The following is a 24,234-nucleotide window of genomic DNA, read 5'->3' as shown; positions in this document are numbered from 1 at the left end:
CACAAATTCACATTCCTCATCTTCTGTTGCATGATTCGAATTTGCTTTTCTGTATCAATGACCTGTTGTTTGGATTAATCTTCTGTAATGGAACTTCAAAAGCAAACGCGAGGAAATCTGCAGATGCTGGAAATTCAAGCAACACACACAAAATGGTGGTGGAACACAGCAGGCCAGGCAGCATTTATAAGGAGAAGCACTGTCAACATTTCGGGCCAAGACCCTTCGTCAGGGCCACTGTCAACATTTCGGGCTGAGACCCTTTGTCAGGATGAAGGGTCTCAACCTGAAACGTCGACAGTGCTTCTCCTTGTAGATGCTGCCTGGCCTGCTGTGCTCCACCAGCATTTTGTGTGTAATGGAACTATTGTGCATAGTACTTTCATTCACAAAAATGTAAAGTTTATATTTCATTTGTTTAAATGCTCATATAAATTAAGATAATAGATTTGAATAGCCTTTTAAGTAAAACTACATTCTTGTTGATATTGAGGTAAATTGCAGTTCCAAGGATCCGGAAGGAAAAACGCAGAAGTCATATCAATAAAGGGTCACCAGAGAGATCTCCCGCTGGTTATTTCTGACAGAATGTGCAGAGAGTAGGATGCTCGGCCACTTAATCTATGAAAAGCACACTTATCAAAGGTAACCAGACAAGAGAGGGAGCGACCGGTATTAACAGGAAAAGACGCTGTGAGGGATAGAAAGGTCAGTTGGGTTCTGTTTGCACAGTGCAGTGTGTGTGTGTGCCGGCAATGAGGAGAGAGTGGAACAAGTGTGGGAGCAGGATCTGGAACCTCGCCGTCCTAGTGTTCTACACTGCTTTCTTCTGCACAGGCTTTCTGCATCCGCACGGTGAGTGCACACACCAGTAACCCCTTCGTCTGCCCCATAAAACATTTTAAACCTTTGAACCATTCTGCTGTTTTGTACTGGTCGTATTTGTAATGATCAGGTATACTGTTTACTCTAAGAGATTCCATGCCAACAGGAAATTTCATTGCACCCTTGGGTATATAACAATAACTAGCCTAATCTAAGTTCTCCAAGTTAGTGTAAATCCATGGGATGGTTCCAACTGTTTTGTTCCAGCAGGTGAATCGGTGTGTTGGTTTGGCCTCTGTTCGGGGGAAGGACCCTCAGGCCCTCTGTATGTGGGATGGAAATGCAGAGATATTGTACATCCATGGTGAACTTTTGGCTATGTACAGGGAAAGGAACTTAGTTTTTTGAGCGACGGAGTGAAGTGTTTTGCACAAATATGAATAATGGCACATACTTTCCACCTTTCCTGAGGGCTTTGCACTTAATGGGGAATGTTGCGAATCGTAGTCACTGATGTAAAGAAAGCAGCATTCAATATGTGCACAGCAAGATCCCACAAAACAGCAGATTACTTACTTACTAAAGCCCATCACCCTACTGGGGCATACGCTGCTGACAGCAGCTCACTAGAGTCCTCTGTCCTGGGCCAGTCTTTCAAGTTGACCCCAGGAGTAGTCCATATTCAAGGAACCTTCCTTTCCTAGGGATGGGGTCTTGGAGCTTCTGCTGACACTCCTGCAGCTCTGGGTTTTTATGGGTGGGGTTGCTAGCCCCATGCCCAAACCGCCTCCTTTCACAGCCAGACTTGGCAGAATTTTACCAGTACTAAAGCAGCAGGTTGAGGGATGGATATTGGCTGAGGCATCAGGGAGGACATCCCAGTATATTGATGGAGAGGACTGGACCTCAATTTAAGATCTTATTGGAAAGACCATGCCTCCAGCAGTGCAACGTGTAATACTGTTCGGGTGTGTTAGATCCGATCACCGTGCTCCTCTCTGCAGTGGAACTGGAAGCCATTGACCACAGACCACAGGTAGGAGAGTTACTCAGTGAAATGTAGTTGATTCATAGATTATTCTCCCTTTATTATTTTGAAAGTGTAATGGTTAGATTGATGATTTTGTGGAATTAATACTCTGCACTGAATCTTCAGATCAATATTTGTGCATTGTGTGATGCAGGATGACTCAGGAATGCTCATTGTCAACAAAAAAAAATCTTCTTTCCACATTTATTAGTGCCAAGCATTGCCAATCAAATAACAGAGAATGGAAGAGAATGACTCCATTCGATAATGTGAAATGGTGCAATATTTAAACGAAAACTCTACATAAATTCACAAAGGTCCAAGTGCACTAAAGATGGTACAGTAAAGGTTTTCAAATTTATGAAAGGGTTGGTAATATAGAAATAGAACAAGTGGTTCCATTTGTGTGGTTAGGGTGCGGTTGGGAGTACCAGATAGTGAACTACAGACATCGGTAAGTCACTGATACTTTCAGAAAGAAATTCAGTTAGAAACTCCTTTTCCTAGAAAGTGATTAGAAACTGAAGCTCCCCGCCACGGGATGTGGTTGAGCTACATAGCATAAAACACTTAAGGGACACTTCCCACTGATATCTAGCTTTATCTCCCCATATCCAACCTCTTTATGCTGGTGTGTACTTCCTTTTCACATTGGTGGAGTTTGCCGTCCACTCTTTATCTCCTCATCCCTTCTTCATGCTTTCTTAACCCCTTACAACCTTTCAGACCCCTATCTAGAACCTTCCAATACTCTTTTTAACTCCTCTATCATTTCTCTAGCTGGTAGTAGTTCTCACTAATTCATCGCCTCTCTCTTGACTTTTTTCCATCTCCTTTTCCAGCTCCACCCCTAAGACTTTGCCTTGAGTCCTTACTTCAAACTTTCAAATGGTCACCTTTCTCTCCTCCCCATTTCCTAGTCTCGGCTCAACTGGTTCGAGATATTTGCACTCTCTGATGTCTAATCAACCAAAACTGGATTATTTTCTCCATTACAAAGAACATTACCCGCCTTCACCTCATCTCAGCCACTCTGCTCTGAGCCCCTCATTCATATGTTATAAATTCTAAAGTCACTGTTCTTCTGTGATCCACGTCCATCCAATCCCCATAAATGTCAGGACAAATAAATTTGTATTGCTCATATCCAAACCCCTGCAGTGGTCATGGGAACTTCCTTTGATGTCTACATGTGGCTTACTGTCCCTCAAGCTTAGTTTTAAATTCCTGTCCTTCCATCTTTCTTGTAACTTGTCCAACAACGTAGATCCCCTGTCCTCCCCATCACCTGATGTCTTTATTTTTGTCTCAATCCTCTTAGCTGGCCACAGATGGATTTCCATTTTACTGTCTCAACACTGGAAGTCTTGAACGTTCTGGTTCTATCTTTCTTTCCTTCTCCTCCAGTTGCTCCTCTTGTCTCTTTGGCTCTGAGTTAGTTTTTGTTTCTTTCCTCTTTGGATTGTCTTGTACTATTTTTGTACAGAAAAGTGAACACCAGCTATGGCTCACTAAATAGCACTGCCAGAAAATTCTGGCTTCAAATTCGACTTGACTGCAGACATTTAGATTGACGCTCCCATGTACTGATTGTTGGAGATGCTATGTGGACCTGTTAAATTGGGACCCTATCAAATGGGCATGACTCTGGCACCACTTAATGATAGCATCAGCATTTTCCCAAATGTCCTGAAAAATACTTATCCCATCCTCAGCTTTTCTCAAGTAAAAGATATTTTTTAAAAGATGGGGTTTCTCTCTCTTCCTGCCCCCACTTAACTGAATTTTACAGGAGCACTATTGAGAGTGTTTTGACAAGCTGCATCGCAGTCTGGTATGAGAGCAGCAGAGCCTTGGACCAAAAGTACCTGACAAAGGACTGTGAGAACAGCTGGTAGGAATCTCCCTACCATCCATCGGGGACACTTATCAGGAATCTGTATTTTCAGGGCCCTTAGTATTATTAAGGATCCCACCCATCCATCCAGCATCCTCTTTGACTTTCTACCATCAGGCAGGAGACTCCGATGGATAAAGACAATAAAGGTCAGGATGGGAAACAGCTTCTTCCCTCAGATCATTCTGAACACCCTGCCACAAAGCATTCAAAGTGTCAATGGATATTTTGTTCTGTACCCTACAATATTTAATTTATGCTCTTTATTTATAGGTAACTTATTTGTAGATTTAATTCTTACCTTCCTAAGTTATTGTGCATTATATGTGTGCGATGTGTACTAATGTGCTTTACACCCTGGTCCGGAGAAATGTTGTCTCGTTTGATAGTATACTTGTATATAGTTAAATGACAATAAATTTGACTTGACTTGATTTCTATTTATTGTTACATTGCTATTTGTACTGTGTGCTAAATACATAGTGGAAATACCCTTAAGGGTTCCTAGTGAAATTACACACAGTACCTGCATTAAAAACACAAAGTTTTAAAGGATGTGTCTGATTTATTCCACTTCTCTGTTAAGTTTACTTTAAGGTACAGTACAACGAAAAGCTTGCTTGCAGTAGTATCACAGGCACTTGGTATAGAAAATGCAACAAGCATAAATTACATGTAAAATTATGCCATTCCAAAAAAAGACTGCAAAAACAAGACCTTAGTAAAAATAAAACACTAAGACACAACTGAAGACAAATCCATGTCAATGCAAGAGTTGGTCTGTAGTGTTTCATTGCTGAGGTAGGGTTGGTGATGTGCTGCTGAGTTCAGTAACTTAATGGCTGTCGCAAAGTAGTCTTTTCTGAATCTGGTGTGTGGGTTTGAGGCTTGTGTATCTCCAGGCTGATGCAGGCAGGGAGAAGAGAGCATAACCCGGATGGAAAGGATTCTTGACGTTAGATGAGTCAGTTCCTCCTATAGATAGATGATTCCGGTGGCGGGGATGGCTGCATCCGCAACTCTTGCATTTGTGCCGTACCAGACCTTGATACGACAAGTCTGGTCACTTCTAACAGTGCCCTGTGAAAGTTAGTTAAAGCACTTGGAGACATGGAAAATCTCTTCTCATTTCCAAGAAAGTAGCCTCTGGTGTGCTTTCATTCTTGCAATACAAGTGATCAAATGTGCCCTACAGTAACATCATGTTCATTTGCACTGTGAAGCTGGCTCTTACAAAGAAAGCACTTGTTTCCATTGTTCTGCCTTGCAGTTCTTTGTGTCCTTGTAGTCACCTTGACTGTGGCGCTATCTGATACAGCCCTGATATATAAACTACTGAATTTGTAACTGAATTTGCAGGCTTCTCATCTTAATGCATCTGTCAGCCCTGTTCTTTAAAGCATACTCATACACTTCTTTTAGATGACATAGCATAGAATCATATAGTGCAGAAACAGACTCTTCGGCCCACAAAGCCTATGCTGGTAATCATGCTCCCATTTACACTATTCTATTCTTCCTACGTTGCCATTAATTCACCCACATTGCGCTACTCACTCTAGGAATGAGAGTTGGGGGATGCCACATCCAGTGGCCAATTAACCTATTCTGCCAGCCAGTAGTGTAATGGCTTCAAGACCGGACTTCGGGACAAGTGCTCCTGGGTTCGAATTCTGCTGGCTCCTTGCACGCTTTCCGTCCATACTGGCTTGAGCATTGAGCTAGTGACTTGGCCTCATAAAAAGCAGACAAAAATGCGAAAGAAATGGCAAGTTTGTCGCCTGATGCACCACAAGGTGTGGAAAGGAACAACAATTAACTTATTAATGCACACGTCCTTAAGATTTGGGAGGAAACCAAAGCACCTGGGGAAACCCAAGTCACAGCACTGAAGATTAGGATTGAACCCAGGTTGTTAATGCTGTGCCACCCTTTGTATCCTTATGTGAATCTCATTAACTCCCTTGATGTTACACAAAATCCATCCTCTTTTGCCAGAGAGCTATATGACCCATTTCCTTTATTTGCATTAAAGATTTTGTAAGGCAGTCCTGATCATGCTTTGGCCAACTTCATAATCACACCGGGACGGGACAGGTGGATGGCCCAATTTGATTTCAACCTTGTGGGAATTCTGGGATCTGGGGCCAGGAATGGCCCAAAAGTTTGGTGCCTAGCTACCAACAGGAATGGTCTACCTATTGGGAACAGACGGACTCTTGTGATCCTGCATTCAGTGGTCACTTTATTGGATGTCTTCTGTACCTGACAAAGCGGACACTGAGCATATATTCATGGTCTTCTGCTGCCGTAGCCCATCCACTCCAAGGTTCAACATATGCATTCAGAGATGCTCTTCTGCACACCACTGTTGTAATATGTGGTTATTTGAGTTACTGTTGCCTTCCTGTCAGCTTGATCCAGTCTGGTCATTCTCCTCTAACCTCTCTCATTCATTTTTGGCTGCAGAAATACTGCTCACTGGATTTTTTTTTTTGTTTTTCACACCATTCTCTGCAAACTCCAGGGGTAGTTCCGTGTGAAAATCCCAGGAGATCATCAGTTTCTGAAATACTCAAACCATCCTGTCTGGCACCAAGAATCCTTCCATGGTCAAAGTCACTTAGATCACATTTTTTCCCAATTCTGATGTTCGGTCTGAACAACAAATGAACCTCTTTATTGACTGTTTGTCAATGGAACAAGGTTAGGAAACTTAATTCACAACTTTTAATTAATCAAGGCTTTCACTTTAATGTCTCTGTTCAGACAACAATGTAACTATGTTGACCCCGGGCTAACAATTTAGAACATGAATTCTATTTCAATACTCATTCAGACCATTTTTCCCATTTATAACACCGAAATAGGGGATCTCCATAGGCCAGATGATTGACCTCTGTTTGCTCAGTCCAAGGCATGGGGGTTCTTCCTTGTAATGGTGGCTCCCTTAAAAGAGTTATCACTGATAGCACACTTGAAGTGTCCACGTTTTTATTCATTCCTTATCAATTCAAATGTAGTGTTCCACTCAATGGATATATATCACCTGATTGACCTTTAACACCTTTTTATTGGCTCTAGTTCAGGGCTACAACCCACATTGTTCTATGCTTTCTGTCCCCACAACCTCATGTCTTTGTTCCTTTCAACTCTGACTGGTTCAAACCAGGCAAACCAGACTCTTGAGTCTAATGAGATTACAATATGCTCCTCTGGTAGGCCTGCCACTTTACGTAATAAATAAAAAGTGCACTGCAGATGCTGTGGTCAAATCAAGACGTACAAAAAAAGCTGGATGAACTCAACAGGTTGGGCAGCATCCGTTCAAATAAGCAGTCAACGTTGTGGGCCGAGACCTTTAGTCAGGACTGAAGAAGGAGGGGGCAGGGGCCCTATAAAGAAGGTGGGGGGAGGGTGGAAGGTGCCAGGTGAAAAACCAATCAGAGGAAAGATCAAGGGGTGGGGGAGGGGAAGCAGGGAGGGGATAGGCCAGAGATGTGAAAAAGGAATGTAAGGGGAAAGCACTATGGGTAGTATAAGAAGACAGAATCATGAGAGAGGTGATAGGCAGCTGGAGGAGGAAGCAGTGTGAAAGTGGGATGGGGGAAGGGAGAGGGAGGGAATTACTGGAAGTTGGAGAATTCGATGTTCATACCAAGGGGCTAGAGTCTACCCAGACAGTATCTGAGGTGTTGCTCCTCCAACCTGAGTTTGGCCTCATCATGGCAGTAGAGGAGGCCATGTATGGACATATCCGAGTGGGAATGTGAAGCAGAGTTCAAGTGGGTGGCAACTGGGAGATCCTGTCTGTCTCCTCTACATCAGTGAGACCCAACGCAGATTGGGGTACCGCTTCATTGAGCACCTCCACTCTGTCCGCCACAACAGACAGGATCTCCCAGTTGCCATCAACTCTTTTACCCACTTCCTTTTTCACCTCTCTGGCCTATCCCCTCCCCCACCCCTCGATCTTTCCTCTGATTGGTTTTTCACCTAGCACCTTCCACCTTCCCCCCACCTTCTTTATAGGGCCCCGCCCCCTCCTCCTTCAGTCCTGACGAAGGGTCTCGGCCCAAAAAGTTGACTGCTTATTTCAGCGGATGCTGCCTGACCTGCTGAGTTGCTCCAGCTTGTTTGTACGTGTTGATTTTACGTAATAAATAGCTACTTGTATGAGAATGTTCTCAGGTTTAGTAGATTATTATCTGAAGCTCCTTGTGTTCATATTCAATTGCTCTGAGAAGGTTAACCCAGAGCAAGGATCACTTCAGAGTCCACAAAATAGAGTGCGGGGAATGACAGTTCCACAAAATGGACAACTCTGTTCCACTGTCCTTGACCTATTCGAGTTCAATGTTATCATCCATATTTTAAATCCGCCATGGCCAATATCTTCACCATGTCCGCATTCTTTCATGCATTTAGTTGCTGCCATGTGATTGGCTGATTAGATATTTGTATTAGCAAGCAGGTGTACCTAATAACGTGGCCACTGAGTGTATATTCAAGTATTTCCTCCATCTGAAGATAGCTCATTTTGCATATTGTTATTGTGCATGATGCAAGGATAATGTTCTTTTCTTGGTACTGTCTGTGATTTAGCTTATCATGACACCTAATCCATAACATAGAAACCTACAGCACATTAGTGGCCCTTTGGCCCACAATGTTGTGCTGACCATGTAACCTACTTTAGAAGCTGCCTAGAAATTCCCTACTGCATAGCCCTCTATTTTTCTAAACGCCATGTACGTATCTAAGAGTCTCTTAAAAGACCCTATTGTATCCGCTTCCACTCACCCACCTCTCTCTGTGTGAAAAACTTACCTCTGACATCCCCCTTGTGCCTACCTCCAAGCACCTTAAAACTGTACCCCCTCATGTTAGCCATTTCAGCCCTGGGAAAAAGCCTCTGGCTATCCACACTATCAATGCCCTTCATCATCTTATACACCTCTATCAGGTCACCTCTCATCCTCTGTTGCTCCAAGGGAAAAAGGCCAAGTTCACTCAACCTATTCTCATATGGCATGCTCTTCAATCCATGCTCTTCAATTACAAGGCAACATCCTTGTAAATCTCCTCTGCACTCTCTCTATAGTATCCACACCCTTCCTGCAGTGTGGTGACCAAAACTGAACACATTACTCCAAGTGGGGTTTAACTAAGGTCTTATATAACTGCAACATTACCTCACAGCTCTTGAACTCAATCCCTTGGCTGATGAAGCCCATCACACCGTATGCCTTCTTAATAACACTGTCAATCTGCTCAGTAGCTTTGAGTGTCTATGGACACAGAACACAAGATCTCGCTGATCCTCCACACTCTCAAGAGTCTTACCATTCATATTATATTCTGTCTTAAATTTGACCTACCAAATGAACCACTTCACATTTATCTGGGTTGAAATCCATCTGTTACTTCTCAGCCCAGTTCTGCATTCCATTGATGTTGCACTGTGACCTCTGACAGCCCTCCAGACTATCCACAACACCCCCAACTTTTGTGTCAGATCAGAGTTGCAATGCATGAGTGGTGTTATATAGCAGGAGTAGTTTGCTACCAAGGAGAAGCCTGCAGAGGTTGAATACCTTCTGCTGTACCCTTTCAACACCAATACAGAGACAAGATTCCGATTCAACTTTTCACCAACAACACACACAGCTTAGGGCAATGTCTGCACATCATCGCAGACTTCAAAGCTAAATACAGTGGAGTATCCAACATCGAAGCCTCTCTCCTAGACAAGCTAAATCTCTTTTACGCTCGATTTGACGTCACCAACACTGAGCCCCTGAGGAGACCTGCAGATGATGTGACCGGCATCTTGGTCATCTCTGAGGCCGAATTCACAGATGTTTCCAATGGGCAGACAGTCGCAAGGCTGCGGGACCGAACGGCATCCCAGGGTGAGTACTCAGGATGTGCATGGCACAATTGGAAGGTGTGTTTACAGACATTCTTAATTTCTTCCTCTCCCAGTGTAGAGTGCCCTCCTGCTTCAAAATATCCACCATTGTCCCTGTACCAAAATAGACCAAGGTAACATGTCTGAACGACTGATGTCCTGTCGCACTCACCCCAATAATAAGCAAATGCTTGAGAGGCTGGTCAAGGGCTACATCTGCAGCATGCTGACACCCACACTGGACCCCCTACCATTCGTTTACCAACACAACCAGTCAACAGGCGACACAATAACCACAGCTCTATGCACCATCCTTACACATCTGGAGAAGGATGCTTATGTGAGAATACTGTTCTTGGACTACAATTCAGCCTTCAACACCATAAATCCCTCCAGGCTCAACAAGAAGCTCAGAGACCTCGGCCTTCACGTGCCTTGTGCAGCTGGATCCTGGACTTCCTGTCAGACTGCCGGCAGGTGGTATGAGTGAGCCCCCTCACCTCTGCCCCTCTGACTCTCAACACAGTAACCCCTCAGGGCTGTGTACTAAGCCCTCTCCTTTATTCCCTGTATACCCGTGACTGTGTCATCACTCACGGCTCCAATCTACTAATTAAATTTGCTGATGACACTACACTGATTGGCCTAATCTCAAATAATAATGAGGCAACCTACAGAGAGGAAGTCATCACCCTGACACAATGGCGTCAAGAAAGCAACCTCTCCCTCAACATTGCAAAAGTAAAGGAGCTGGTTGTGGACCATAGGAGCAATGGAAACAGGCTAATCCCTATAGACATCAACGGATCTGGGTTTGAGACGGTGAACAGCTTCAAGTTCCTTGGCATAAACATCACTGAGGATCTCACGTGGTCTGTACATTCTGGATGTGTGGTGAAAAAGGCACAACTCTTTCACCTCAGACAGTTCAAGAAGTTTGGTATGGCACCCCCCCAAATTCTAAGAACTTTCGATAAGGGCACGATTGAGAGCATCCTGACTGGCTGCATCACTGCCTGGTATGGGAACTGTAGCTCCCTCAATCGCAGAACTCTGCAGAGAGTGGTGTGGACAGCCCAGCACATCTGTGGGTGTGAACTTCCCACTATTCAGGACATTTACAAAAACAGGTGTGTAAAAGTGCCCGAAGGATCACTGGGGACCCTAGTCACCCCATTCACAAAATGTTCCAGCTGCTACCATCCGGGAAACGGTACTGCAGCAGAAAAGACAGGACCAATAGGCTCTGGGAGAGCTTCTTCCACCAGGCCAACAAACTGATTAGTTCATGCTGACGCAACTGTATGTATATGTTACATTGACTATCCTGTTGTACATAATATTTATTATAAATTGTATATATATATATATATATATATATATATATATATATATATATTATAAATTGTATATTGCACACTTGAACAGAGACGCAATGAGAAGATTTTTATGCCTCATGTATTTGAAGGATGTAAGCAATAAAGTCAATTCAATTCTGACCATCATGCTTCATCCTGCAATATTTGATGCACTGCTGTTAATTCACTTAGAAGGTCTGCAGAAGACTGGTACAATTTTGAACCATACCTAAGAAAGGTGGAAGTTCGGCAATGTTCGCAAATTCTCGAAGCTTGACCTCCTCCTTAACAAAAACTATACTATTTGCATCCATCATCAACCCCAAATTGCAAACGTAAACAGTGTTGAATAACATTTATTATCCTTTTCATGGTGGCCTGAAATGTGTTAGATGACAACTCTAAGCTATAATGTAACTTGGTTTATGTACTAAGACCCAGGGGGACATTGACCATTACATTGCCCCTATTTAATTGTGTGTTCGCTGAGACGTTCAAATTTGCTTCCTGTAAATTCAGCACTCAGATTCTGTGAGTTGGATAAATGCTATTGTTCATTGGCCCTTGATTGAGGGTCACTTTATAAAGCTTTCAAAGCTGCACAGTCTTGCCTCTTGATAAGTAATGCAGACAATTCATATCAACCATTTACACTCTGTAGTTCTCAGCCACACACTATATTGTTTGACTTGCCCAGCTCTTCTGCACTGTAAACTTCAGAGCATAAGATACTGGTCCAGGCTTGTAGCAGAATGGTTTGATATTTGGCCAAATGTGTACAAAGAACACGGAACAGTCAGTAAGCATAGTGTAGGCCCCTTTGGTCCATGACGTTATGGCGACTGTTTAATCTACTCCACGATCAATCTAACCCTTCCCTCAAAGTTCAAGGTAAATTTATTATTAAAGTGCATAGATTTCACCATATGCTACCCTGAGATTAATTTTCTTGCAGGTGTTCATAGTAGAACAAAGAAATACAACAGAATCAAGAAAAACTACAAAGTTTGACAAGCAAGTAAAATGCAAAAGAAGACAAACTGTGCTGACACAAAAAACTCAAATAATAAATAAACAAACAAGCAAACATATACATTCTAAGAATATGAATTGTCAAATCCTTGAAAGTGAGTCATAGGTTGTAAAATCAGTTCAGTGTTGAGCTGAGTGAACCATGCTGGTTCAGGAGCCTGACAGGTGAATGGTGATAGAGGTTCCTGGATCTGGGGGTGCTGGACCGGACCTAAGGCTCCTGTAGCTCCTTCTCAATGGCAGAAGAGACCAAGGTAGGGCCCTTGATGGAGGACACTGCTTTCTTTCTTGGGCACTGGTGTTTCCATGCCAGGCCGTGATGCAAGCAGTCAGGATATACTGTACATTTATAGAAGTTGGTCAAGGTTTTACATAACATACTGAATCTGTGCAAACTTTTAAGATAGTAGAGGCACTACTATGCCTTTGTTGCATGGCACTTAAGTGCTGGTCCCAGAGCATATCCTCTGAAATGATAACCCAAAGGAATTCCAATAATGACTCTCTCCGCCTCCGATCCCTGAATGAAGACAGGCTCTTGGACCTCTGGTTTCTTCTGTGCCAGTAGTTAATTATCGGCCCTTTGGTTTTGCTGACATTGTTGGGACCATTCGACCAGAACTTCAGTCTCCCTCCTAATGCTACTTTGTCACTGCATTTGACAACAGTGGTGTCATCAGCAAAATTAAATCTGACATTGCAGCTGTGCTTAGTGTCACAGTCAGAAGTATAAAGTGTGTAGAGCCAGGGGGCTAACTACACAGTCTTGTGGTGCACCTGTGCTGATGGTGATTGTGGAGGAGATGTTGTTGCCAATCCAAAACGACTTGGGTCTGCAACTGAGGAAATAGAGGATCCAATTGCATATAGGAGGTATCAAGGCCTAGGTCTTGGAGCTTATTGATTAGTTTTGAGGAGCAGATAGTGTTGACTGCTGAGCTTAGATAATGAAAAGCAGCCTGATGTATGCATCTTCACTGTCTTGATGTTCCAGGGCTGAGTGGAGAGCAAATGGCCTATTATAATGGTAGGGCAAATTGGAGCAGATCCAGGTTACTCCTCAAAGCAGGAGTTGACATGGTTCACAACCAGCCTCTCAAAACACTTCATCACAATGGATGTCGGTGCCCCAGACAATAGTCAATGAGGGAGGTTAACATGTTCTCCTTGGTATGAGGGCTCCTACATAGCCTTCTATTTCTATATGATTCATGTGCCTAGTTAAATTCCTCTAATGGATCTACCCCCACCACCACCTTTGGCAGGGTATTCCACGCACTCACCACTCAGTCTGTGAAAAAAAAACCTAATCTCTGAGACCTTCCCCTATGCTTTCTTCTCCTTTGCATTAGTTGTTTCTGCCCTGGGAAAAAGTCTCCGGCTATCCACCCAGTCTATGTCCCTTATCTTCGTGTACATTCATCCTCCTTTGCTCCAGAGTGAAAAGCCCTGGCTCACTCAACCTATCTCCATAAGACGTGCTCTCTAATCCAGACAGTGTCCTGGTAAATCTCCTCTGCACCCTCTCTAAAGCTTCCCCGTCCTTCCTGTCATGAGAAAACCACAAAATATTCCAGTGTGGTCTAACCATAGTTTTATAGAGCTGCAACGTTACCTAGTGGCACTTGAACTCCGTCCCCTGACTAATGAAGGCCAATGCCCCATATGCGTTTTCAACTACCCTTTCAACTTGAGTGGCAACTTTGAGGGATATATGGACATTTGACCCCAGAATCTGTGGAGGCCATAGTAATGTAGCAATTAGCGTGATGCTATTACAGATCGGGCATCAGAATGCAATGCATGAATTTCCTCTGGCGCTCCGGTTGCCTCCCACAGTCCAAAGACGCACTGGTTAGTAGGTTAATTGGTCATTGTAAATAGTCTCCTAATTAGTCCAGAGTTAAGTTGAGGGTTGTTGGGCTTGAATGGCCGGAAGGGCCTATTCTGCACTGTAATGGTAAATAAATAGTTAAGTAAATCCCTCTGTTCCTCCTTACTGCTGAGAATTTTGCCATTAACTCCATGTTCCTCCTTCAAGTTTGACCTTCCAAAGTGTGTCACTTCACATGTTTCCACATCCTGTCAATGTCCTGTTGTTACACATGACATCCGTCTACAATATCCACAACACTACCAACCTTCATTTCATCTGCAAACTTACTAATCCACCCTTCCACTTCCATTTGTTAAAATCACAAAGGGCAGGGGTCCCAGAACAGATCCTTGCAAACACCATTGGTCACCAGCCTCCGGGCAGCATACGCTCCACCACCCTCTGGCTTCCGTGGACAAGTCAATTTTGAATCCATGCAGGCAAGTTTCCCTGGATCCTGTGCCTCCTGACTTTCTGAATGAGCCCACCATGGGGATATTTCTCAAATGCCTTACTAAAATCCATATACACAACATCCACTGCTCTTCCTTCATCAATGTGCTTTGTCATATTCTCAAGGTATTTAATCAGGTTTATGAGGCGTGTATCTCACAAAGCCACATCGACTATCCCTAATCAGACTATACTTCTCTAAATGCCCTCTTTCAATTAAATACTTTCCCATATTGTCTGCTTCTATCCCTCTCCAAGACGATGGTAATGGGCAGGAAGTTGTGGTCACTTTCTCTGAAGTATTCATCTACAAAGAGATTTGACACCTGAGCTGGGTTATTACCTAGCACCTGATCGAGTATAACCTCTCCTCTAGTTGATCTGTCTACAAATTGTGTCAGAACTCCATTCTGGACATACCTAATAAATTCTGCCCCACCTACACCTTTTGCACTAAGGAGGTGTCAATCAAAGTTAGAGAAGTTGAAGTCACCCTTAACAAAAACGCTGCTATTTATGCACCTTTCCAAAATATGCCTCCCAATCTGCTCTTCAGTGTCTCTGTTGCTACTAGGGTGTCAATAGAACACTCCCAATAGTGTTATTGTTCCCTTCCAATTTCTGACTTCCAATCACAGTGAAGTAGCTTCAGTAGATGATCCCTCCATGACATCCTCCTGATCATCCTATCCTGATTCGCAATGCCATTCTCCCACCTCTTTTAACCCCCCCATCCCTTTTGAAACATCTAAATCCAGATCATCCAGCCGCCATTTCAAACCTTGTGATACCCAAATCTCTGTAATGGCCACAATGTTGTAGGTCCATGTACTGATCCATGCACTACATTCATCACTCTTGTTTTCTGAAACTACTTCATTAAAGTAGACACATTTCAACTAATCCAATGGCCACAATTATGCCCTGTCCATTGCTTATCATCCCCCACAGTCTCTATATGGTGCATTTACCTTTGCTACACCAATTGCTCCATCCTCTGACCTTTCACCCTGGCTCCCACCCCCCCCCCCCCCCCCCCCGCCAAACTATCTTAGAGCCTCCACTGCAGCCCTAGTAATTCTGTGGTCAAGGATGTGAAATTTGTGTCTGTTGAAGCCAAGATACAAACCTTTGAACAGGTCTTCATTTCACTCCAGAAGCTTTCATAGACATTGTTGCAAAATGCTCTTAGTAAATACATTCTCTGAATTCACATTCAATATTTTGAACTAATCTTTCCCTGACAGAGTTAGTCTGTTGTCAACAGTAACTACTGATCTTACGTGACCATTATGAACATTCTTGCATGTTTGAGATTCTTTATATTTTTAAAGAGGTAGAGGTTTATTTAGAAGACAACACCTTCAATCTTATTTACTGTACATGTTGAGACTTGAAGACTGAATGTCAGTAAAGTTGTAACATTGTTGAGAAGCAGGCATATGTTCTGTGTCCAAAGATGCATCAGAATGAGAAACTGCATATGGCGCTGAACTTAAAACATTTGTTGTTCAATCAGAGTATATTTAAAATTCAGAAAGCTTTTCACCAACCGCTCAATGCACAAGATTCTGGAGGAACTCAGTGGGTGAAATCGCATCTATGGAGGGAAATGGACAGTTGGCATTATGGGTCAAGAACTTTTATCTAGTCTGAAAGATAGAGGGGAGATGGTCAGTATAAAAAGGCGAAGGAAGGAGGTAGAGCAAGAGCTAGCAATTGACGGATGGATTCAGCTAAAGAGGCGTAGATAAGTACAGTAGGTGGAGGAGAGGAGAGTGGAAATAGAAACACAAGAAATTCTCCACCTTCTTTTCCTATCAGATTCCACCATCTTCAGTTGTTTGTTGCCTCCATCTATCATCTCCCAGCTTCTGTCACTACAGATGCTGCCTGACCTGCCGAGTTTCTCCAGTATCCCTGCGTGTTGCTTGCAGATCCCAGTGTCTACATTCTCTACTGTCTCTAAGTTTTGACTAAATGGCACCTTTCTGAACGTCATAATGCTCAGATCTCTGGTCACTGCACAAACAAGAGAAAATCTACAGATGCTGGAGATCCAAGCAACACACATAAACATTGCCACCTACTTTGTTGCTATGACCCCTTCTTCATGTTTTTCTGTTCCTGGTGTTTCCCCTACTAACAACCTGTTTAGCTAGTATTATCCTGGTCTATCATGTTTGTCTAACCCTTGGCTTTGAGGCTAGTGCCTTGTTTACAGGGGTGCAGAATATTATTCTCCACTCTAAACCGGTTTTTCCGCAATGGGTGTTCTCTGTAGCAGCAGCAACAGCTTTTTCTATCTCGGCCATGTTTGCCGACAAGCTTATTTTTGTGACTTGGACTAAATGTTGGAGCTGTCTCCTTTGCCACAGCCAAATGAATACAGCACACTTACGTAAAGCAGCTGCAAAATATTTTAGAAGTTATCTCCACAAGTGTGGCTATCAAAAGTCAATACTTGGAAGCCATTCATTTGCCTGGCTGAAATCACGTTGAGCAACTTCTCCAACTCCACTCATTTTCTCCAGATCAAAGGTAAAGCTAGCGGATCTTGCAAGAGCTCCACATACACCTGCCTTTATGTAGGGGTAGCTGGTGTAGCCCTGCTTCAGTCCAACATGGGGGCACCCTTGACTTTTTCCAGTACATCATTGCCTGCACGGGTGCTGTTTCCTGCAATCAGCCAGAACTCAAAAAGTTACATTAGTTTTTGCTGCCAGATTTCACCCTGCTCTCACTTTCACGTGGCCCATTCTTGGCGCTTCACTTCTGGATCTCTGTCTCCGCCCTAGGAAATAGGCTGGTAAGAAAAATCTAGCCTACAGATCCCCAGAGCAATCCCATCTATACTTTCCTCCTAACCTCAAGCCTGTAAGAGTTTCAATCCATCCTCCCAGTTCTTCCACTGTCGTATTCCCAGAGGAGAGCCTCTGTTATGTCATCCTTCTTCCTGAAACACGCATTGCCCTTCCGCAGAGCCCTTGACTGCATCGATTTCCCACACTTCTGCTTTCAACTCCTCTCTTCCTGGACAGAGCAATGATAGAACTCCCTTGTTATCACTTCCATCTCACTAGCCTTTGCTTTCAGTAGATAATTCATTTCAATTTCCACCACCTCTGATGAGATCCCACCACCAAGGGAAATTTCCCTTCTCTCCTCTTTCAGTATTTTGAAGTGATATTCCCTTTGTGAATTTCTGATCTGTTCCTGCCACCCCTTGTTACACCAATGTCCCATGCAACTGCGGGAGTTGCAATACTTGTCCTTTCCCCCCTTCGCTTCTCACAATCCAAGGGCTCAAACAATCTTTCCAGGTGAAGCAGCCATTCACTTCCAACCTAATGCACTGTGTTAGGTGTTCACAGAGTGGTCTTTCTACACAGGAGAAACCAAACAGAAATTGAATGATAGTTTTGTGGAATACCTTTGTTTAGTTCAGAGTTATCCCAAGCTTCCTGATACTACTTTAATGCCCCCTCCCATTGGCATTCTGACCTATCAACCTGTGCTTAGAACAATGACTATGTTCGCCCTCCCTAACTGCTCCCAATAACCCATCGAGCACATGACCTTGTTTAAATTTATAGCTAATCATGACCTCAACCTGTAAAGATATTCCCTTGGCCCTATCCATCCCTCTCCCATCCTCCTGGAGCTTGATACAAATTGTTTTCTCTCCGACCTTGTTCCACAGACGCTGCCTGACACGAGCATTTTCACCATCCTCTGTTTTTATATCAGGTTCTCAGAATTTTTTTTTTGATTTTCATGAAGTTTTGTCTATTCAATAAGGAGAATTAATTTGCTGATCTGAAATTCAGGTAGATAAAATTCTTTAATAATACCATTATATCACCACTGATTTCCTCTGATCCTTGGTTTCTGGTTCCCACTTGGTAGCTTTCTACAGAATCTGAGAGTGCCAAATTAAAGTGATTTTTCAACTTATATTGCTTGATAAAATAAACCATTTTTTTCATCTTCATAATCTAACTAGAGCAGTGAGTATCTAAGACAATCTCTGTTTCTGAAGTTGATTTCGTACATTTGCATTTTGACTGGTGAAAGATTCAACTTGTGTCTGTATTAAATGGCAGCTTCCTATTTTTAAACAGTGTCATTGTCTTGTTAAACATGACAAGGTTGGAGCCTTTCTCACTTGCCCTCAATTTTAATCCTGAAAATCATCTATGCTACATAGGATCCAAAGGGCTCTCACCTTTGATCTTAAGATATTAAATGAATGGATCAAAATCGTTTTTGCCTCCTTTCTGCTTTAATTATTGTGGTGGATGCTTTATTTAATGGACACTTCTATTACTTAAAAATGAAGTTCACCTATTTCATGTAGACGTGAAGTGAATTTTTTTTCCCACAGAGGATTGTGAGTCATTGCAACTATTCTCCTCTAGGAGTGGTGGAAACAAATTCTTTGAATATTTTTTTAAGATAGTGGTAGATAAGTTCTTGATAAGCAAGGGGTTGATAGGTAACTGAGAGTGCCGGGTTGGGCTCATAATCAGATCAGCCAGGACTAAAAGCATTAAAAATATTAACTAGTGCAGCTGGTTTCAGGAGTTGAATGCTCATAGCTTGCATGTTCATATAATCAGAAACACGTGCATGAACACAAATCCCTTCACTTCTGCTCCTTGTGATGTGATTAGCCCTACCATTGTGAGTGCAAAGCTGGTGGAAATTTTCAGTGACCACACTAGCCTGGAGAGCTTTTTGATTCTTTCTGATCACCAGTGCAGGATATGTATGTTAGTTCTTGCACAAAGAGTAACACACAGGAAAATTAGTGAGCTCCAAGAAGTGGGCCTGGTTTATCCGTGCTTGTGTTCAACAGTACAGACTGTAGACGATCAAATGCATCACATATTGACATCATACATATTTATATTTGTCAAAACAAAGACAAACTAAGCTGCATCATTTGGGTGGAATGAATTTCCAGGCTGAGACCCTCCACCAGGGCCCATTTCCCTCACTGTATTTTGTCCATTACGGTATTAACTACATTTCAAAGTACTTGATTGGCAGTTATTGTTTGAGGGATGACCTACAATATATAAAAAACAAATATTTCCTTTAGTTTAGCAGCAGCATGACAATATAATGGGATAAAGATAAGGGTTGTTCAACTGAAGGGTTTTGAGTATTCAAAAACATTGGAAATAAAGTGACTCATTTGCAATTATACTCTTTTGTTTGAACAATGGTAGATATTAACTTCAGGAGTCAGGAAAATGGTTTATTTTTTGGCAATTCATAGCTTGCCTGCTCTCATCCTGGGATTACATTTAATTTGTACTACATCAGGGCTTTCAATAATACTACTTTAACTTTTGAATCTTATAACTGTTTGTTCAGGGGCATTGTCATGGTTCGTGGCTACTTCTCTTAGAGCCAGAAGATGGCTTCCTGCCACTGCCAGTAAGGAGTTTGTATGTTCTCCTGTGACCACATGGGTTTCCTCTGGGTGCTCTGGTTTCCTCCCACGGTCCAAAGACGTACCAGTTGGTAGGATAACTGGTCTTTGTAAATTGTCCCGTGATTAGGCTAGGATTAAATTGGAGGATTGCTGGGCGGTGTGGCTTGAAGGGCCAGAAGGACCTATTCCTCATTGTATCTCAATAAATTAAATAAATTAAAAGATTGTGGGCTGAAGTACCATGCCAACTCAGAAAAACCATATTGGTCCACAGCAGTTGACTGTGGCTTGAGGGCCCATCATTAAGCAAAGCCCTTTTTGTCTTCATGGGTGGATGTTGAAGATCTTACAACATTATTTGGATGAAGAGGAGGATTATTCTTCCTTGTGGCTGACATTAATCCTCCAAATTCCATCACTATAAACAGACTGTCTGGTTTTTAATGTTACTGATATCATTGCATTGGTTTTATTGGGAACTCTACCCAAATCCATGGCCACATTTCCTGCAGTGTGATTGAGACTACTTTTCAAATGTACTTAGCTATTTATAAGGTGCCTCGGTAGGGAGGTGAAAGGGATGGAAGAAATACAGTTCTTTGGTGAAGTAACTATGGGTAGGTTTGGTGTGAAAGACCAACATGCTGGGCATTATATGAAATCGTCTCTGGTCCTATATCTTGGAATAATAGATTAGTAGAGTACAAATAGGAGACTATTTGGCTCATTAGGGCTAAACTAATTCTTTAAAGAGCGAAATACTTTTACTCGATCCATATCTTCATTTGTGGCCTAATCAGCATGAACTTAATTCCCTGTGAAAAGCTGGAACTCAATCCATGTTCTGAGCCCAAGGAATGAAGGCCAGGGGCATGCTTCTGGCACTGTGCCTTTGGAGGAACAGAGACAACTGGCAGATTGCTTCATTTGGGACAACAGGAAGATCGGGAAAGGTAATGTTCAAGGAGGAGAACGAGAGGGGGAAGAAAGCAATCCAGAAAATGCCTCCAGGTCTGTTAGTGAGATTGGGTGTGGATGGCACAGGGCCCTATCTGGTTGAGTATTTGCTTCTCAGTGAGGAAAGTTGGGATCATATGTGGAGTTTGCATGCTCTCCCTGAGACCATGTGGGTTTTTGCCCAGTACTCTGGTTTCCTCTTACATCCCAAAAGTTATGCGGATAGGTAGGTTAATTGGCCAAGTAAATTGCCCTGGTGCCTGTAGGTCAATGGAAGAATCTATGGGAAGCTGACGGGGAGAATTAAATAATAACACGGTATCAATGGAGGATTAGGGTGAACACAAAAGATGCTTGAAATTCAGAGCAACATATACAAGATGCTGGAGGATCTCAGCAGGTCAGGCAGCATTAGGGTGAATGCATGGTTGATGGTTAACAAAGACTTAATGTGATGAAGGGCTGTTTCCATGCTTTATCTCTCTATGTCTCAACAAATGCACACTCACTCTAAAGTTACTTCTGTATTCTTAATCCCCACATAAAATAGTGCCCACACCCGATCAACACAAATACTCAGCTGGATACAATTGTGGCACCTTGCGCTTAATTTTGCTTATGAGCACATACTAAAGCAGCTTCCTATACTCTGTGCTAGGGAATAGGGTTTATGTGAGGTTAAGGTGCAGAAATTCCCCACCCTTCCCCACCCCCAAGTCCTTGTGGAGCAGCAAGCTTTGCTGCATTCAGGAGAAAGTGGCCCCTTAAAGGAGTAAATAAGGGACTGAAGAATCAAATGCATTGCAGTGTGTGGAGTGACTTGCATTTTTTCTGCTTTGCAGCCACTGATGTTTGTTCGAGCTGTCACGTCAATGCCATATGCATGAGCAAGAATGGGACCAACGCCTGCATCTGTAACTTTGGATTCTCTGGAAATGGAATAGATATCTGTTCAGGTTGGAAAATAATTGTTCTTTACCATGACAATAGCTTGAAGCCTGTCCTTTGCTGACAAGCCCAACATCAATTAGCCAGTCCTCATGGCCCTGGGCCAACTGTGGGAAGGGTGTTAAGCTGTTTACAATGGAGTGGCATATCAAGCACATCACTCTTGTCCAATAGTCACGTCAAGTCCAGACATGGTAAAGATGACAGAGTTACTTTCCCTTAAGGCCCTTAGAATGCTCTGCAATCTTCCTCCTGGCCAGAACAAATTCCCTCATCTGAATATGGTTAATGTGGTTTCTGCAAATGTGCATAATCACTCATTGTTACATTTATGTGCTGTGATCTCTGAAGCTGGGCTTGAACCATATCCTTAAGACATCTTGTTTTCACAATCTCACATCTGTATATCCCCTTAAATTCTATTTCACCACTTTTCCTTTTCCACAAGAACATAACAGATAGGAGTTCATGTAGCCTTTGATCCTGTGTGATTGTTCATCACAATGGTGGCTGTCCATGGCCCTGGTACTATCTCTTCTCCTTTGATTTCCTTAATATCCAGAAATCTATTGATCTTTCTTTTGAATGGACTCAATGACTGAGCTTTCATGCTTTTAGTATAGGACATTCTGAAGATTTATCGTGTTTTGGGTGAAGAAACAGCTCCTCATCCCATTCCAAGATATTCTAACCCTTAGCTCTAGACCATGGGTTCCCAACCTTTTTTATGCCATGGACCCCTACCATAGACTGAGGGGTCCATGAACTCCATGTTGGGAACCCTTGCTCTAGACTCTTCAGCCACTGGACACTGTGTCTACGTCCAGTGTGTCAAGCATTTGTCATTGGACATACCTGGGAATCCTTCCAGATTGCCCATTGATGCCTGTGGAACAGCTTGAGTGAAGACGCAGCTTGTTTGGAGTGCAGTGCTTCAGTATTTCAGCTTGGCTCTTGTCTGGTCTTATTGCCATTACTGTAACCATTTGATCACATCTGTTTTTATTAATCACATGGTTCTGTAATAGTGGGGATCCGGGGAGAAAGTGTTTGACTGAAGATAGTTGAGTGTGTTCAAACCAGCTTTTTGGCACTGATGTTCTCCTCTTGTTATTGTGGAGGCTGAGAATGTCCTTGGAGTCCCAGCCTCCTGTTGAATTATCCACCGCCATCTATGATTGGATGTAGCATTCCCACTGTTGTAATGGATGTTTCTCCAATACTTGATGACTGATTCACATTTTTCTAATTTTTTTGGTAGATAAAGATGAATGTCAGTTCGGATCTGGGAAGATCTGTGGGTTACATGCTGCTTGTAATAACACCCATGGCAGCTACTATTGTACATGTAATGAAGGATACAAACCATCCAACAATATGAGTTCATTCATCCCTAATGATGGAACACATTGCACAGGTATTCAACTGGCCTCATGTTCTGTGATGTAAATTTATGTTTAGATTTACCAAGTGAGAAAACAAAGACCACTGGAATGCAAGTTGGAGGAGCTGAATTGATGGAGTATTGCTGCAAATTTAAAGAAACTTCAACAATAGCAATCTTAAGATAGTGTTTGGCAATTTCTACACAACATACATTTTTGCCTCTCTACATAGGAAATTTTATATAGTACATGGAATATCTGCCTTCAGCAATTTTCTCATCACTAGATCTTTCATGTCCATGTAGTAATTTGAGATTAAATTCACTTGGTATGCAGTGGCTGAAGAGGATGATGTGCGGTCTTCTAATCTAGCTCCTTATCAATATGAGGGTACAACCTTAGCTTCTCAAAATAAGACAGAAGATAGCCACTAACCAATATAGAATCAGTTTACATTGTTTGATTATGGTTATAAGGGTCACATTAGGAAGCTATTTTCTCTACGTTTACCCTATCAATGTCTTTCATATACATAAAATCTAGGGAAAAGATCAATCTTCCCTGCCTTTTCTACAGCTTCCTCCAAAGAATTTGTGCACCTCTCTCAAATCTACCAGCAACCTGAGAGCACTTGGTTTGATGAATCAGAATCAGGTTTAATATTATTGGCAAATGTCGAGAAACTTACTGTTTTGTGGCCGCAGTCCATTGCAATACATAATTTAAAAAAAAACATATATTACAATAGGAAGTACAGTGGATTCTGGTGAATTGAAACACATCAGGATTTGTACATCTTGGACCAATTAAGCAGCTGTCACAGATAGCTGAAGTTTCATGGAAATAGTTAAAAAGGTATAAAAAGACAAACTACTGTTTAACCGAGTAAAAATTCATGTATTTAAATAGAATACCAATCAACTTAGAACACTACAAGTATTACTAGAGTACAATAAAACTGGTATTGGTTCCTAATCATTATTAGTATTAGTTTGTAATTGCTATTGGCGGAGGAATACATCCAGTGTATGCCGTGATTTCTTTTCATTGACTGTAAATGAACAAAATTAGTGCAGACACTTAGTGCAGATAATGGACTGCCCTCAACAATGT

General features: G+C 42.5%; 1 protein-coding gene across 1 annotated transcript in view; it reads left to right on the top strand.

Annotated features, from left to right (window-relative positions):
* The first annotated feature begins 754 nt into the window (after positions 1-754).
* susd1 (sushi domain containing 1) overlaps positions 755-24,234 on the top strand; it is a 155,655-nt gene continuing 132,175 nt past the window's right edge. Inside the window, exons 1-3 of the mRNA XM_059973851.1 lie at positions 755-855; positions 21,631-21,744; positions 22,998-23,153. Coding sequence (XP_059829834.1) covers positions 756-855; positions 21,631-21,744; positions 22,998-23,153 — 370 coding nt within the window. The 5' untranslated portion in view covers position 755. The remainder of the gene's footprint in view (positions 856-21,630; positions 21,745-22,997; positions 23,154-24,234) is intronic.

This window comes from Hypanus sabinus, chromosome 7 (assembly GCF_030144855.1).
Source record: "Hypanus sabinus isolate sHypSab1 chromosome 7, sHypSab1.hap1, whole genome shotgun sequence".
NCBI classification, from domain to species: Eukaryota; Metazoa; Chordata; class Chondrichthyes; order Myliobatiformes; family Dasyatidae; genus Hypanus; species Hypanus sabinus.
The sequence above is the reverse complement of the archived record's forward strand: the minus strand, read 5'-3'. Positions and strand labels throughout refer to the sequence as shown.